At 40.1% G+C, this 13,541-nt stretch overlaps 1 protein-coding gene across 4 annotated transcripts in view; it reads right to left on the bottom strand.

The window, feature by feature from the left end:
- Window positions 1–10,321, bottom strand: part of MRS2 (magnesium transporter MRS2) — a 31,886-nt gene extending 21,565 nt beyond the window's left edge. For 3 of the 4 annotated variants that reach the window (XM_003927302.4, XM_074398521.1, XM_039462572.2), the window contains exons 1-5: window positions 10,018–10,321; window positions 8,014–8,087; window positions 4,111–4,147; window positions 2,984–3,096; window positions 517–690 (exon numbers count right to left, since the gene is read on the bottom strand). In XM_003927302.4, coding sequence (XP_003927351.2) covers window positions 517–690; window positions 2,984–3,096; window positions 4,111–4,147; window positions 8,014–8,087; window positions 10,018–10,207 — 588 coding nt within the window. In that variant the 5' untranslated portion in view covers window positions 10,208–10,321. The remainder of the gene's footprint in view (window positions 1–516; window positions 691–2,983; window positions 3,097–4,110; window positions 4,148–8,013; window positions 8,088–10,017) is intronic. The other variant, XR_005577476.2, reaches the window with a different exon arrangement.
- Between the last annotated feature and the right edge of the window lie 3,220 nt (window positions 10,322–13,541).

Genomic DNA, 13,541 nt, shown 5'->3' with positions numbered 1-13,541 from the left:
ACTGGAAGAACTGTGTGTGATTCCCATGTCAATCTAGGTCTCAAAGAAATGCATCATTTACCTGGTCACACAAAGGACTGTACAGACAAATCAAAAAATAACTTGAATGAGTTAATATTTATCACACGTAAAGCACTTCTTTAATATACGTAGTCTTAGAGAACAAAATGGAATCCACTTAAATTTTTTAAATATATGTTAATTTATATCACATTCAGGATGTTAAGTATTTTGAATTATCACCCCTCAAGGGATAAAAGGGTAGTAAACTTGAAATGTGCTTCACTGACTGCCATAACGTGACTCTGAAGACTGTGGATACCTAGAATCTTCAGTGATATTTGATAGGGTCATAAATTTTAAGGATTAAGTGTTATCTCCATGCAGGGTCCTTACAGACAGGGCAGGGTGTGGTCAGGGGACATGCAGTTGAAACAATACCACCAACTTGTATTCCCATTCAATGACATTTCAGAATCAGAATAAACCCAAGAAGCTAAATAAAAACAGACTTACCCAATATTGCAGGAGTGCTTCTATAGCTCTGAACTCAAAAGGTAAAGGGTACGTAACGAGCTGACCCTCTCCAGACAACTGTGAAGGGAGTTCCCGAAACAGCCATTGCTCTAAGTTTAAATTACGATAATCTAGTATCAGAAGACACTCTGGAGTTATCACAGCTTTCAAATGCTGTTAAAAAAAAAAAACACCCCAAAACATATAAATATCTAAGTGCATACACACACACACAGGTATATACATTATATATGTATGTATATACATTGTATATGTATGTATATTATATGTACACAACATATATATTGCACATATATGTATACATAAATGTATATCTATATAATGCATATATTGCATATATATTATATACATTGCATATATATTGCGTATATTATATAATGCATATATATACATATATGTGTATATATATGCAAGTTGTAGAGATGTAGGAAAAAAGAGCATTCATAAAATACGGTTTAATACTTTACTAATTTTGGATTAAGACTAAACCAAATCAGTGTTCATTCTGTTTTTAAAAAATAAAATGTATTTTTTTTTAAAAGAAAGGAAACCTAAAAAAATATATGTCTTGATACCAATAAAATTGGAATTACTCACATAAATTATGTATTTATTAAGACTTTCAAGGTAATCGTTAGGAAAAAAAAACAGAAAATAAAGGGAACAAGGTAAGATCTTTCTAAAACTCAGGTATTAAGTAGACTTTTAGAATAGATTTAGTTTAGAGCTGGGCGTGGTGGTGCATGCCTGTAATCCCAGCTACTAGGGAGGCTGAGGCAAGAGAACTGCTTGAACCCAGGAGGCGGAGGTTGCAGTGAGCACTCCAGCCTGGGCAACAAGAGCAAAACTCTGTCTCATTTAAAAAAAAAAAAAAAAAAGAAAAAAAAAAAGAAAAGATTTAGTTTAATCATAATTAGTTTGGCTCAAATAGAAGTTTCCTTTTTAAAACAACACTGAAGCATATGAACCAAATCTGAAATTAAGAAGATAAAATATAGCCTTACTATTCTAATTCAGAACAGTATGAAATTAGAATTTTTCCTAAAAAGACTAGTATCTTTCATGTTAAAAGTAGATAAAGGTAGCAACTCTATCATTATATAGAAATTAATTTTCTATTTTTACATTTTTCCAGCAGTCTATCATGAAAACTTTTTTTTTTAGATGAAGTCTTGCTCTGTTGCCCAGGCTGGAGTGCAATGGCACGATCTTGGCTCACTGCAACCTCTGTCTCCTGGGTTCAAGCAATTCTCCTGCCTCAGCCACTGCAGTAGCTGGGATTACAGGCACCTGCCACCATGCCTGGCTAATTTTTTATTTTTTAGTAGAGACCGGGTTTCACCATGTTGGTCAGGCTGGTCTTGGAACTCCTGACCTCAGGTGATCCACCCGCCTCGGACTCCCAAAGTGCTGGGAGCCAATGCACTGGCCTCATGCAAATTATTATACAGAAAAGTTGAAAGATTTCAGTGAACACCACATACCCACCAGTTACATTATATAATTATCATTCTGCTAAATTTGCTTTTTCACTTACCTGTGTATCTCTCCACCAAAGAGACACCGAAGAATCCTAGCTACTGAGCCAAGGGTAAAGAATATTTCTGGAGAAAATCACTTGGGAGAAGACTGCTTCCATTTCTGATAAAGTATTATTTATTTATTGAGATGGGATCTTTGCTCTGTTGCCCAGGCTGGTCACAAACTCCTGGTCTCAAGCAACCCTCCCACTTCGGCCTGCTGAGTAGATGGGACTATGGGCACATGCTACCACTACTGGCCCATTTTTTTGTTACTTTGATTAATTCTAGAAAACTAAAAAAAAAATCTGCCATCAAAGACTTGTTGAAGAAAACAAAGTCCCATGCCAACTACAGGGCCAATCCCATTGAGTCTTGTGTCTCGTCACCTATTTTTGAACCTAAACATTAACCCACCAATGTAACCGATATCCACGTTAACTCACTGAAGAAAGTAAAATTATATTTGGCATTCTCTGAATAGGTAGAAAGTTCAGAAGTTTTGCGTTAAAAAAATTTAAATTAAGGCTATAAAAGTTAACGTCTATTCCTGTGCTATTTGGAAAGACAGAATACATTTTTGGTAGCTGAGGTTACATTATAATTACATGTAACTGCACACAATTGGAAATATATCTGTTGTAAATCAGGATTGTCTTATAGTTTCCAGAATTAGAGACTAAATTCCAACAGTGAGAATGAAAACCACAGTCAGAACTTTCCCAACTTAAAACACAGCAGTGTTACACATAATCCATGTAAAATGAGTTCTACTCATAATAGCACATTAAGCTATAAAATATCCTGTTTCATGTAGCTATTTTTATTCCAAAATTACTTTTAACCCAAATACTGATCAAGGAAATTAGAAGGTAACTTTTATAAGATTGTATTGGAGAAACACAGATGGAAATAAGTTATTTTACCTCCATTCTCATGATAATCCTATTGTTTCTGGTTGTGATACTCATTACATGCTGAAATCTCAAATCTCTGGCTTGAAGACCTAACTCTTGGTGTAATTCCGTTTTCTTCCTTTCTATAAAAGAAATAAAAAGAGAGGGCTAAACCAATATATTAAGCGGCTTCTGTTTTTCCATCAGAGCAGTCCTCCCACCCCCATCAACATAATTACTGGTTAATACCAGAAATAAAAACTAAAATTAAATCTTTATAATATCCATTTTTACCTAGAAAACACACTTGGGCTAAATATAGTCAAACTAATGATTTTCTTATCTATACCTCATAAATCTCTCACTCCCCTGAGACCAATATAGAAACCACACTATGCATCATCAGAACCTACACATTTCCAGGTCTAGAGACAGGTTATCTTTCTTAAATATAAACTGTACAGAACCACACTTTGTATTTTTTCTCACTAGAATATCACCTTCAGTATTTTATATATGTGAACAGATAAGCTTGATTTTCTTTGTTCCTGGACTAATATTACAATGAGAAAAACTGAATTTTTTATTTGAGACTGATTCATTCTCAGGGGAGATCTGAAACTCACATTTCAAGTCACACAGTAAAGTAATACCTACTCTCACTTTTAAAAGTAGCTGTCCACAGAGAGCCATCAGCAGCAGAGCTCCATGTGACTGCCATGCAGTGACCTATCCCTGTTCGTCTTTTGTCACCCACTGCGATGTCAGTGTGACTCTGCCTTAAACATGCTTCAGGAGCATGAATGACAGCAGTGAAAGGGACACCGACAAGAGAAACAAAAGAGAAAAGGAGTGAGTCTCTGGGCTCCAGCTCTACCCCAGAAGGGAGAGCCTCCGCTCTCCCAAATATTCCTTCAACAGCCTGTTAGAGTGAAACATGGCTCCTGCTAGAAGAAAATGATTCTGGGAGAATACGCACAGTATGAGTATTGCCAGCTTCAATTAAGACTGATGGACAAATGCTGAGGAAAGACCTCTTTCAACACACCTGCATATGTAAAGAATATTCTACTCAAAAACTACAATTTCTCGATTTCCATCAGATTCATTCACTAAATGTTTAAAATAATGATTTAGAATACTAATCAGATACTCACCAAAAGACGTAACATTTCCCTGTTTGTCAAATTTTGTCTGAAGATAGAGAATAAAAGAAATTATTTTCTTTCAAATTAGTACGCTACTTATGGTATTGTGAGTAATAGCCCCAAAATGCTGAAATGCAAATAGAAACCATTACTGACCTTTTTAAAATTAAATCCAGTTATAAGTTAAGGGTTTAAAAAAAAAAAAATCCTTTTTTCCTTTGTTAGGAAAAGTCAGACCTGGGCTTAACTTTCTATCTTGGTTCCTCTAGAAATTTGACAAAGGTCCTCATTACTATAGTGGTAGATAAAGAAAAAAATAAAAATAAAAATAATTTTAAAAAATTAAAAAAAAAGAAATTTGATAAAGGAGTATCATCAGTTGTATTACTAGGAAACATTCCTTATGGTAAAAATGACCACTGACTGGTAGACTGCACTAGACTCGGAAGATGATGAACAAATTACAGACATCAGGCGGAAGCAGTATCTCTCTCTGCCCTCTCCTGATCGTGGTGGCTCTAGTTGCCATGACCAGAGTAAGCTGTGCCTCTGAGATGGTTATAGGAGATACTGGTACTGTGGGGAATGGGAATTCGAGCCAACGTGAATCTCACACCCACCTTTGAGAATCTTACCTCCTCGTAACTGGGTGATCATTCAGAGGACCAAGAAGCCCCTGGATGGCTGCAAAGACTTCTTTTGAAGAGGAAACACCTAACACTACCCTGCTGTTTCTCCTGTCCCTTATCCTTCCGAGGAGACTGGGACCAAGTAAGGCCGGTCTTGTGAATCTAAATGTCTGCATGAGGCTAAAATCTCTTTGGTGGGTGTTGCAAAATCAATAAAGATTTACAGTAACTTGGCTGGGCTCGATGGCTCACGCCTGTAATCCCAGCACTTTGAGAGGCCGAGGTCGGCAGATCACCTGAGGTCAGGAGTTTGAGACCCACCTGGCCAACATGGTGAAACCCCATCTCTACTAAAAATACAAAAATAATCCGGGTGTGGTGGCACACGCCTATAATCCCAGCTACTCAGGAGGCTGAGGCAGGAGAATTGGCTTGAACCCAGGAGGTGGAGGTTGTGGTAAGCTGAGACTGTGCCACCGTACTCCAGACTGGGCAACAGAGCAAGACTCTTTCTCCAAAAAAAAAAAAAAGAAAAAAAGATTTACAGAACCTTTTCTGATAGTTTGAAGGAGGATTTGATACAGATAATGCACCTATTTCCTGTAAAGTAGGGGAATCTCTTTCTGTGATGTTTATCCACAGTCAAGCACAAAGTTGTGAAATATTTAATGAATCACTATGTACTGAGCTCTACTATTACTATCATATACATATTTCAGAAAGATACTCTTAACATATAGTTGCAAGTACAATATAGGTCTTGGGTTACTACCACGGAAACATGCATGCTAACTTAATCACACAATAAAAACTCACTCCATATATTTTACCTTTCTTCTCACAAGCAAAGATAAAATTCATATGAATATATAAATTCCATACAACACTAAAGGAAAATTTACATCAGAGAAAACTGTATTTGTGTAATAGTCTAGCTTTCCTCCTTATATTTCACAAATATATAAATCTGCAGAAAATTTGGAGATGTAAAATAAAATTATATTAATTATCGGAAATGACAAATTTTAGAGAAAACCATGTTAGTATTTATTTCACTGAATATCCTTCCAAACAGTTTCCTAATGAAACATATTAACATCATACGAACTGCTCTGTAGTCTCCCTCCTTCCCAATGAGCAACATATGGGGAAAACTTTTGCATCTCAATATTTATGTATACCGTATTTTTCTTTAATGGAACTTAAAAATTGTTTTTAAAATCATACAAATTATAATTTAAAAAATATTTACTTTGTAACCAGCTCACTTTCTAAACTATTTCAAACAGCATAAATTTCTTTTTCTCAGATTCCATAGCTTTATGAAATTCTTAAGTGTTCTTAGCAATTATTTCACCTGCAAAAAACTTTCAGCCGGGCGCGGTGGCTCACGCCTGTAATCCCAGCACTTTGGGAGGCCAAAGCGGGTGGATCACAATGTCAAGAGATCGACACCATCCTGGTCCACATGGTGAAACCCCATCTCTACTAAAAATACAAAAAAGTAGCTGGGCATGGTGGCACATGCTTGTAATCCCAGCTACTCAGGAAGTTGAGGCAGGAGAATTGCCTGAACCCAGGAGGCGGAGGCTGCAGTGAGCCGAGATCGCGCCATTGCACTCCAGCCTGGGTAACAAGAGCAAAACTCCATCTCAAAAAAAAAAAAAAAAAAAAACCAAAACAAAAAACCAACTAACTTTCAATATTTGACGTTTGATTTTTTTTTTTTTTTTTTTTTTTTTTTTAGACAGAGTCTCGTGCTGTTGCCCAGGCTGGAGTGCAGTGGTGAAATCTTGGCTCACTTCAACTTCCTCCTCCCAGGGTCAAATGATTCTCCTAACTCAGCCTCCTGAATAACTGCGACTACAGGTGCGTACCACCACAACGGGCTCATTTTTATACATGTACATACACACACATATATATAGATAGATAGATAAGATTTTTTTTTTTTTTTTTTTTTGAGACAGAGTCTTGCTCTGTCGCCAGGTGCCAGGCTGGAGTGCAGTGGCACGGTCTCGACTCTGCAACCTCCGCCTCCCGGGCTCAAACAATTCTCCTACCTCAGCCTCCCGAGTAGCTGGGACTACAGGCGCACGCCACCATGCCCAGCTAATTTTTGCATTTTTAGTAGAGACGGGGTTTCACCATGTTGGCCAGGATGGTCTCGATCTCTTGACCTTGTGATCCACCCGCCTCGGCCTCCCAAAGTGCTGGGATTACAGGCATGAGCCACCGCACCTGGTTAATTTTTTAGTATTTTTAGTAGAGAGGGGGTTTCACCACATTCGCCAGGGTGGTCTCAAACTCCTGATCTCAAGTGATCTGCCCGCCTCAGCCTTCCAAAGTGCTGGGATTACAGGCGTGAGCCACCATGCCTGGCCCTGATTTTGTATTCTTCACTACACTGGCCAACTCTTCCAGAACAATGAGTAACAGTGGTAACTTTTAAATGTAGTTCTGGGGTTATTTAGTTCTGTACAGTTTATAAAGAAGAGCTCTTAACAACTCTAAATAATCCTAATAATGACATATATTTGAGGTACTACTTTAAGGGCTTTATATATATGAGTTAATTTAATCCTCATAACAGTTCTATAAGGTAGGTTATGCTCAGTTTTCAGATGAGAAAACTAAAGTGTAAAGATGTTATCCTAACTTGTCTAAGACCACCTAGTCAATACAAAGCAGAGTGAGATCGGAATTTAGGAAGTCTGGCTCAGAACAGGTACACATTTTTTTCCTTTTTAAATAAAAGCCTACAAAGAAGTTGCAAGTATAAAGGAAATTACAGCCAATTCCTATATAGCCTTCACCTAGAGTCAACTTTGTTAACATTTTGCCCCCACAGCCTTCTCTTTCTCTAAAAATACTTATGATACATATTACCTTCCTGCCACCACCCAAACCATTTCAGAGAAAAGTTACAGATTTCATGACCTTTCAAAGCATTCACTTTTAAATACTACACTCTGCTGCCTTCAAGATGCTTCTGCCTGCATATTATTTTGCAAACCACAGATTCAAACCTCTTTATGGCTCTAAATTGTGATTGATCTGTTCTAGTATTAAAAGGGGTGCTGTAGTCATTAGCCAAGGTTCAAGATTGTTATTAAGCAAATCTAGTAGGCATTCAGGTCACTGGCCAGGCACAACAGCCACGACAAGTAACTATAATGATTCATTATTAAACTCAAAATAAGTAAACTGGCCAATAGTCCAAGGAGTTAATAAGTATGGGAAGCACTTTCTGTATGATATCCAAGGTATTGTACATACTCACCACAGTAAATACTGGGGCTACACTGGCTAAAGTGGCTTGAGAGGCATCAGAAGTTCTAAACCGGTGCACTTCACCTGAAGAATAAATTAAGAGAATTCCTTGTGATCATACAGCTGGTTTTCACAGAGCTAAAACACAACTCTCATACTATGTGGAGGCCTTCAGACTGTTAAATTGCTTTTAAATCTTTTTCCTATTGAGAAAAAAGAAGAAATACTGTTGTTAATTTTAATATTTGTTGGTGATTACCTTAGGTTTGGCAGGGAATGACTTTTAGACGTAAAAGCTTAGGAGAGGCTTTAAAATAACTGATGGATTCCAATCACCCTTTTAACTTTCTAATTATTACTGATATCTCCGAGTTGGATAAAGGAATGTGCAACATCGTGTTCTGAGATTTAAGAAAATGTCTGGTCTTTCTTTTTGCATAATTTAAAAGGCTCTTCATGCACATTTGTTAGTAGATACATTTTAGAAGACACAGGTCCTAAGTACCACCTCTTTCAAGCATTCCAGTATCAGAATTATTTGACTGGCTTATAAATTATGAAATCTATGGATCTTACTTCTTCTCCAAATATTCTTTATAGTGAATACTTATGAAATACCCAACTGAGCTGGAATGAGGACAAATCTTTATCTGCAAATTAGTCTACTTAAAACACATGATTACACTAAGTCGAAGTGAGCTCTGAAGTATAATCAAGTACATTTAATGACTGACAGAGGACGCTGTTTTATGCTTCCAAAGTAATTACGATGACTCCAGAGACTGCGGAAAAAAATTCTTATTTCTAATCTATTTCCACTATATACATGTAATAATTCTTGTAATTTGTTAATATCTGAAGTTTCATTTCCCTTTTACGAAATACAAACTATCACTATCAGGGTAAAATGAATAGAGGTAAAGGCATTTGCTGATTACAAATGCCTTTTAATGTTTCAATGTCACAAATTAGACAGGGTTTTACCAGGCCAGGATTGAGACTCTGAACGTCAAAGCTTGTCCTAAAAGATTCCTCCAACTTGATGAAACTGGATTCCCAAGCATTATCAATGGAGGGTGAGGGCACCTAACCTAATTTAGAGAGACTCTAGTAAGTGGATAAGGAGGTGGTGGTGAGGAGTTACCGTGGGAGGCTTTTGAGAGCACAATTAAGAAAACATAATTTGATAAACACTGCTATATTCTTGATAAAAAGTCACTGATTTCCACACCTTTATTCCTCAAATATTTGCACTCACATTTGTGAAAATCTTAACTTTTCACCACGCTTCAACATTTGGTGAAAAAATAAACAGCAACTAAAATTCCTTTTTTTCCCTCAATCCGATCTCCCTGGCTGTTTACTTATACAGTACTGTATTGGAAAATAAAGTCAAGTCGTTCTCAGAAGCAACTCAGTCTTCAGCCTCACTTCTAGGCTTCTGCCTAGCGTCCTCAATCTCTGCAACTGAGTAACTGTATAAACGTGTCCATAAGGACGAAACAGAAAACAGGTTAGAGAAATGAATACTAATGACTTCGGAACAGTAAGATGAAACCCTTGTTTAAAAACACCTCTCAGCCAGGTGTCGTGGCTCACGCCCGTAATCCCCGCGCTTTGGGAGGCTAATGCAGAAAAACTGCTTGAGGCCAGGAGTTCGAGGCCAGCCTGGGCAACACAGTGAGACCCTGTCTCAAAAACACAACAAGAAACCTCTCACAAGAGCACTTATGCGGGGTGTTAACTAACGTGAGCACCGCCTGTAAACGATTCCTGCGTTGTTCCCATGGTTACAAAATGTGCAGCAAGGGCCGTGGGGGAGAAGGCGGAGAGCCGGCCGCTCAGATCCCGGCAGGGCACAGCGCACACAGCAAGGTCGCATTCCGGGCGGTGGGACGCAGCTGGGCCCGCGGGCCCGTGAATCTCACAGGACACGCGGAGCAACAGCCGCGCCGCGCAAGGCAGCTGGGGCAACACCAGCGTCTCAGGGCTGGGGACGCCGAGGGGCAAGTACCTGCCGCACGGAGCCTGCCGGGCCCGCAAAGCTGCGCCGCCCGGCTCTTTCCAACCAGGTCGGCGGCGCGGCAGCGCGCAGCAACGGGACGGGCCGCAGAGGTCAAGTCCAAGGCCAGGGCACACAGCTTCCGCCGGGGAAATCCCAGCGCGCGAGGCAGGAGGCAGGGCAAACTCCGCAGGCATTCCATGGTGCCGGAGCGAGGTGCAGGGAGCGGCCAGACCCCAGAGCTGCATGCCGGACGGCGGCCGCCGTGACCGCGGCGCTCGCCAGGATCTGCCGCCCGACCTGAAGACGCTTTGCACCAGGCATGCGCGGGGCGGGGCGTGCCGCGCCTGCGTGTTACTTCCCCACGCACGCTCGGAAGGTGCCTGTGGGCGTGTCTCTTAAGTCCGTGGCCAATAGACGTCGGCCTTCCTCCCTCCCCCTGTACCTGCACCTGCACCTGCCCCTGTACCTAAGGGAGGGGGCAGGCGGGCTGGGAGACGGGTGGAACACGTTTACCCGCACTAAGTGAGCTGGCAGACCTGGGTTCTTGGGCCCTTGGAGTGCCATGGCTTCGCAGTTTGTGGAGAATTTTCATACCTAAGAAAATTGCAGTTTGGAAATGAGCAGCTTACCCATTCCCAAGTAATTTGTATTTAAATTTAACGCAGTGTAGGGAGCAAGAGGGAAGGCCCCCACTTTCGCCCTCTGAAGGTTTCTAGAATGAACTAAGAGTAGACAGATTGGTAGAAAAAAAAAAGCATACGAAGTTTACTTAATGTGCATAGGGAAAAATCACAGAAGACTGATTACCCAATAACTGAATAAGATCCAGATGCTTGTATACCCTTCTTGGTTGAGTGGAGGCAGATGGGTATAAATGGGCCCGAAAACCAGAGGTTTTGCAAATGATTCTCCTTGGACATTCAGTGGGACAGAAGTACAAACAATAGTGTGTGGACAGGCTGTGAAACTTCACTCTGAACAAAAATTGTCCTATTATACAGGGAAAGTTTCCAGGTAAACTCTCGGAGCTACCCTCAGAAGTATCGATGAAAAATCAGTGTGGTGATGGCTTTCAGTTTTTTCTCTTCTCTGGGTGGGTAATCTCTTCTGGTTATTAAAACCTCCTATGGAGGGGGTTTTAAGACAATTGCATTTCTTTGGAAAAGAAGTTTCCTCTGTCAGATAAGGAAATTCCTTATCTAGCTCTGTGGGGAGTGGGATTGGGAAAAGAGAGCCCATCCAGGTGCTTGGAAAAAGTAAGAGTATTAGAGAGACAAAAGGAAGGGGAAAGGTGAGAGAGAGAGAGACCTTGATTTTTAGGCTTATTTCTGAGACCCTTTTAGTTTCCTTAAATTCAAAGACTCAGCATGCTGCTAGGCCTGGTGGCTCATGATTGTAATCTCAGCACATTGGGAGGCCAAGGTGGGTGCATCACTTGAGATTAGGACTTCAGGACCAGCCTGGCCAACATGGCGAAACCTGTCTCAACTGAAAATACAAAAATTAGCCAGCTACTTCGGCGGCTGAGGCAGAAGAATTGCTGGAACCCGGGAGGTGGAGGTTGCAGTGAGCCCAGATCGTGCCAGTATACTCCAGCCTGGATGACAGATACTCAGACTTCAAACAAACCAACAAACAAACACCAAAAAATCAGCATACCAAAACATCTTATTTTTGGGTATTATTGTTTGAGCCCCAACAGTGGCAAAAATGACCGACTTTTATTAATGTTAAATAAAAGTCATGTATTTAACTTTTGCTATAAAGATCTTGGCTCACTGCAACTCTGCCCCCTGGGGTCAAGCGATTCTCCTGCCTCAGCCTCCTGAATAGCTGGGATTATAGGCACCTGCTACCACACCCCACTAATTTTTGTATTTTAAGTAGATACGGGGTTTTGACATGTTGGTTGGGCTGGTCTCGAACTCCTGAGCTCAGGTGATTTATCCACCTCGGCCTCCCAAAGTGCTAGGATTATAGGTGTAAGCCACCATGCCCAGCCTTCTTGGGAGATCTTATCCAATCTTGTGGCTTTAAATATTCTATACAGTCTCAAATGTAAATACGTACCTCCATCACCTTCCCTGAATTCCAGAATGCTTACTTGACATCTATACTCAGATATCTGTCTAGAAAAATCTCTCAAATTTAACATCCAAAGCCAAATGTCATGCCATAGTCTGTTTTCAATTAAAAACTGCTCCTTTACAAAATTCCCTATGTCAGTAAATAGCACCACCATTGCTCTGCTGTTCGGGCTACAAATTTTGGAGCCAACATCTATGCCTCTCTTCCTCTTATATCGCATCTGCAAATGTTGTCAACTCAGACTTCAATATATGGTACCAAGCCCAACCCATCTTCTACTCTCCACCACCCCCAACTTAGCCCAAACCATCACCACCATCTCTCTGCTTCCACAACTGTCTCTCTCTAGTCTCTTTCCCACACAGCCAGAGTGACCCATTTAAACATAAACATACCTTCGCTCATGACCTCTCTGCTCAAAGTCCCCCAGTGGCTTCCACCCTTCTCAGGCAAATCCTTGCCACAAATTAAGGTCCTATGTCTGGACAGGTTCCAGAATTTTCCTTAGACTTTGCAAAAGTTATCTTAAAGCTGTCTCATTGTGCTGCGTGCAAATTTTTTGTTTTAAAAGAGAGAGTTATAGCATATTTTCTCAAAGAAATGTCTCTGAAGGCATGCAATATGTTTGAAATACTTATCTCATCATTAAAGCTTTAGTAAAATGAAAAATCTACCAGCAATGTTCTCTATACCCAGGGATTTTCCAGACTTCAGCCCCTTGGAGGCAACAATGAAAGTCTTCCTTTGCCTTCAGTGCTCAGGTCAAACATCCTCTCTCGTGTGAAGCCTTCTCTTTGTGCAGCGCCTTCCTACTCCATCCCCAGTTCCAGTATACTGCAGAATAAATGGTTCTGTCTGTGTCTCCTTAGCTTCGTGTCCACACACAGACCCTGAAAGAAACTCTATGGAACTTGTGTCCGCCTTGTATTACTACTGTGGAAGGGACAACCAATTCATTAACTTATATTTTAAGAATATGCAAACATACTGCATTTAACCTAAGACTAACTTTTTAAATATATTTTAAAGACTGGAATAGAGGTATGTCTTTCGGTCTACATATTTAGAAAGCATAGTTGATCAGGGTTTTTTTCTTGCTTGGTGGTACATAAAATAATGGTACCTTAGAATTGATGCTATCTTATATTTTATTAAATATAAAATATAAATCGTGTGTGTCGGTGCTCCTCATTCTACGTCAAATTTTACTGATGGGTAAGATGAGAAATGAGAGTTGTCTATATTGGACATGGTGCTGTGGAATTATCCTCATAGGAACAGCTTCAATAGAGTAGCAGGGAAAGGGACCTGTGAAATCACCTTTGCAACGATGATGACAGTAAGAGATATCTGACATAGTTGACTCCATTTTGCTTCTATTAGTTCAAAACTCTATTAGTTTTGCCAATCCCTAACAATGACCAAGGACAGCTGACCTCCAAGCT

This window comes from Saimiri boliviensis, chromosome 4, assembly GCF_048565385.1.
Source record: "Saimiri boliviensis isolate mSaiBol1 chromosome 4, mSaiBol1.pri, whole genome shotgun sequence".
NCBI classification, from domain to species: Eukaryota; Metazoa; Chordata; class Mammalia; order Primates; family Cebidae; genus Saimiri; species Saimiri boliviensis.
The sequence above is the reverse complement of the archived record's forward strand: the minus strand, read 5'-3'. Positions and strand labels throughout refer to the sequence as shown.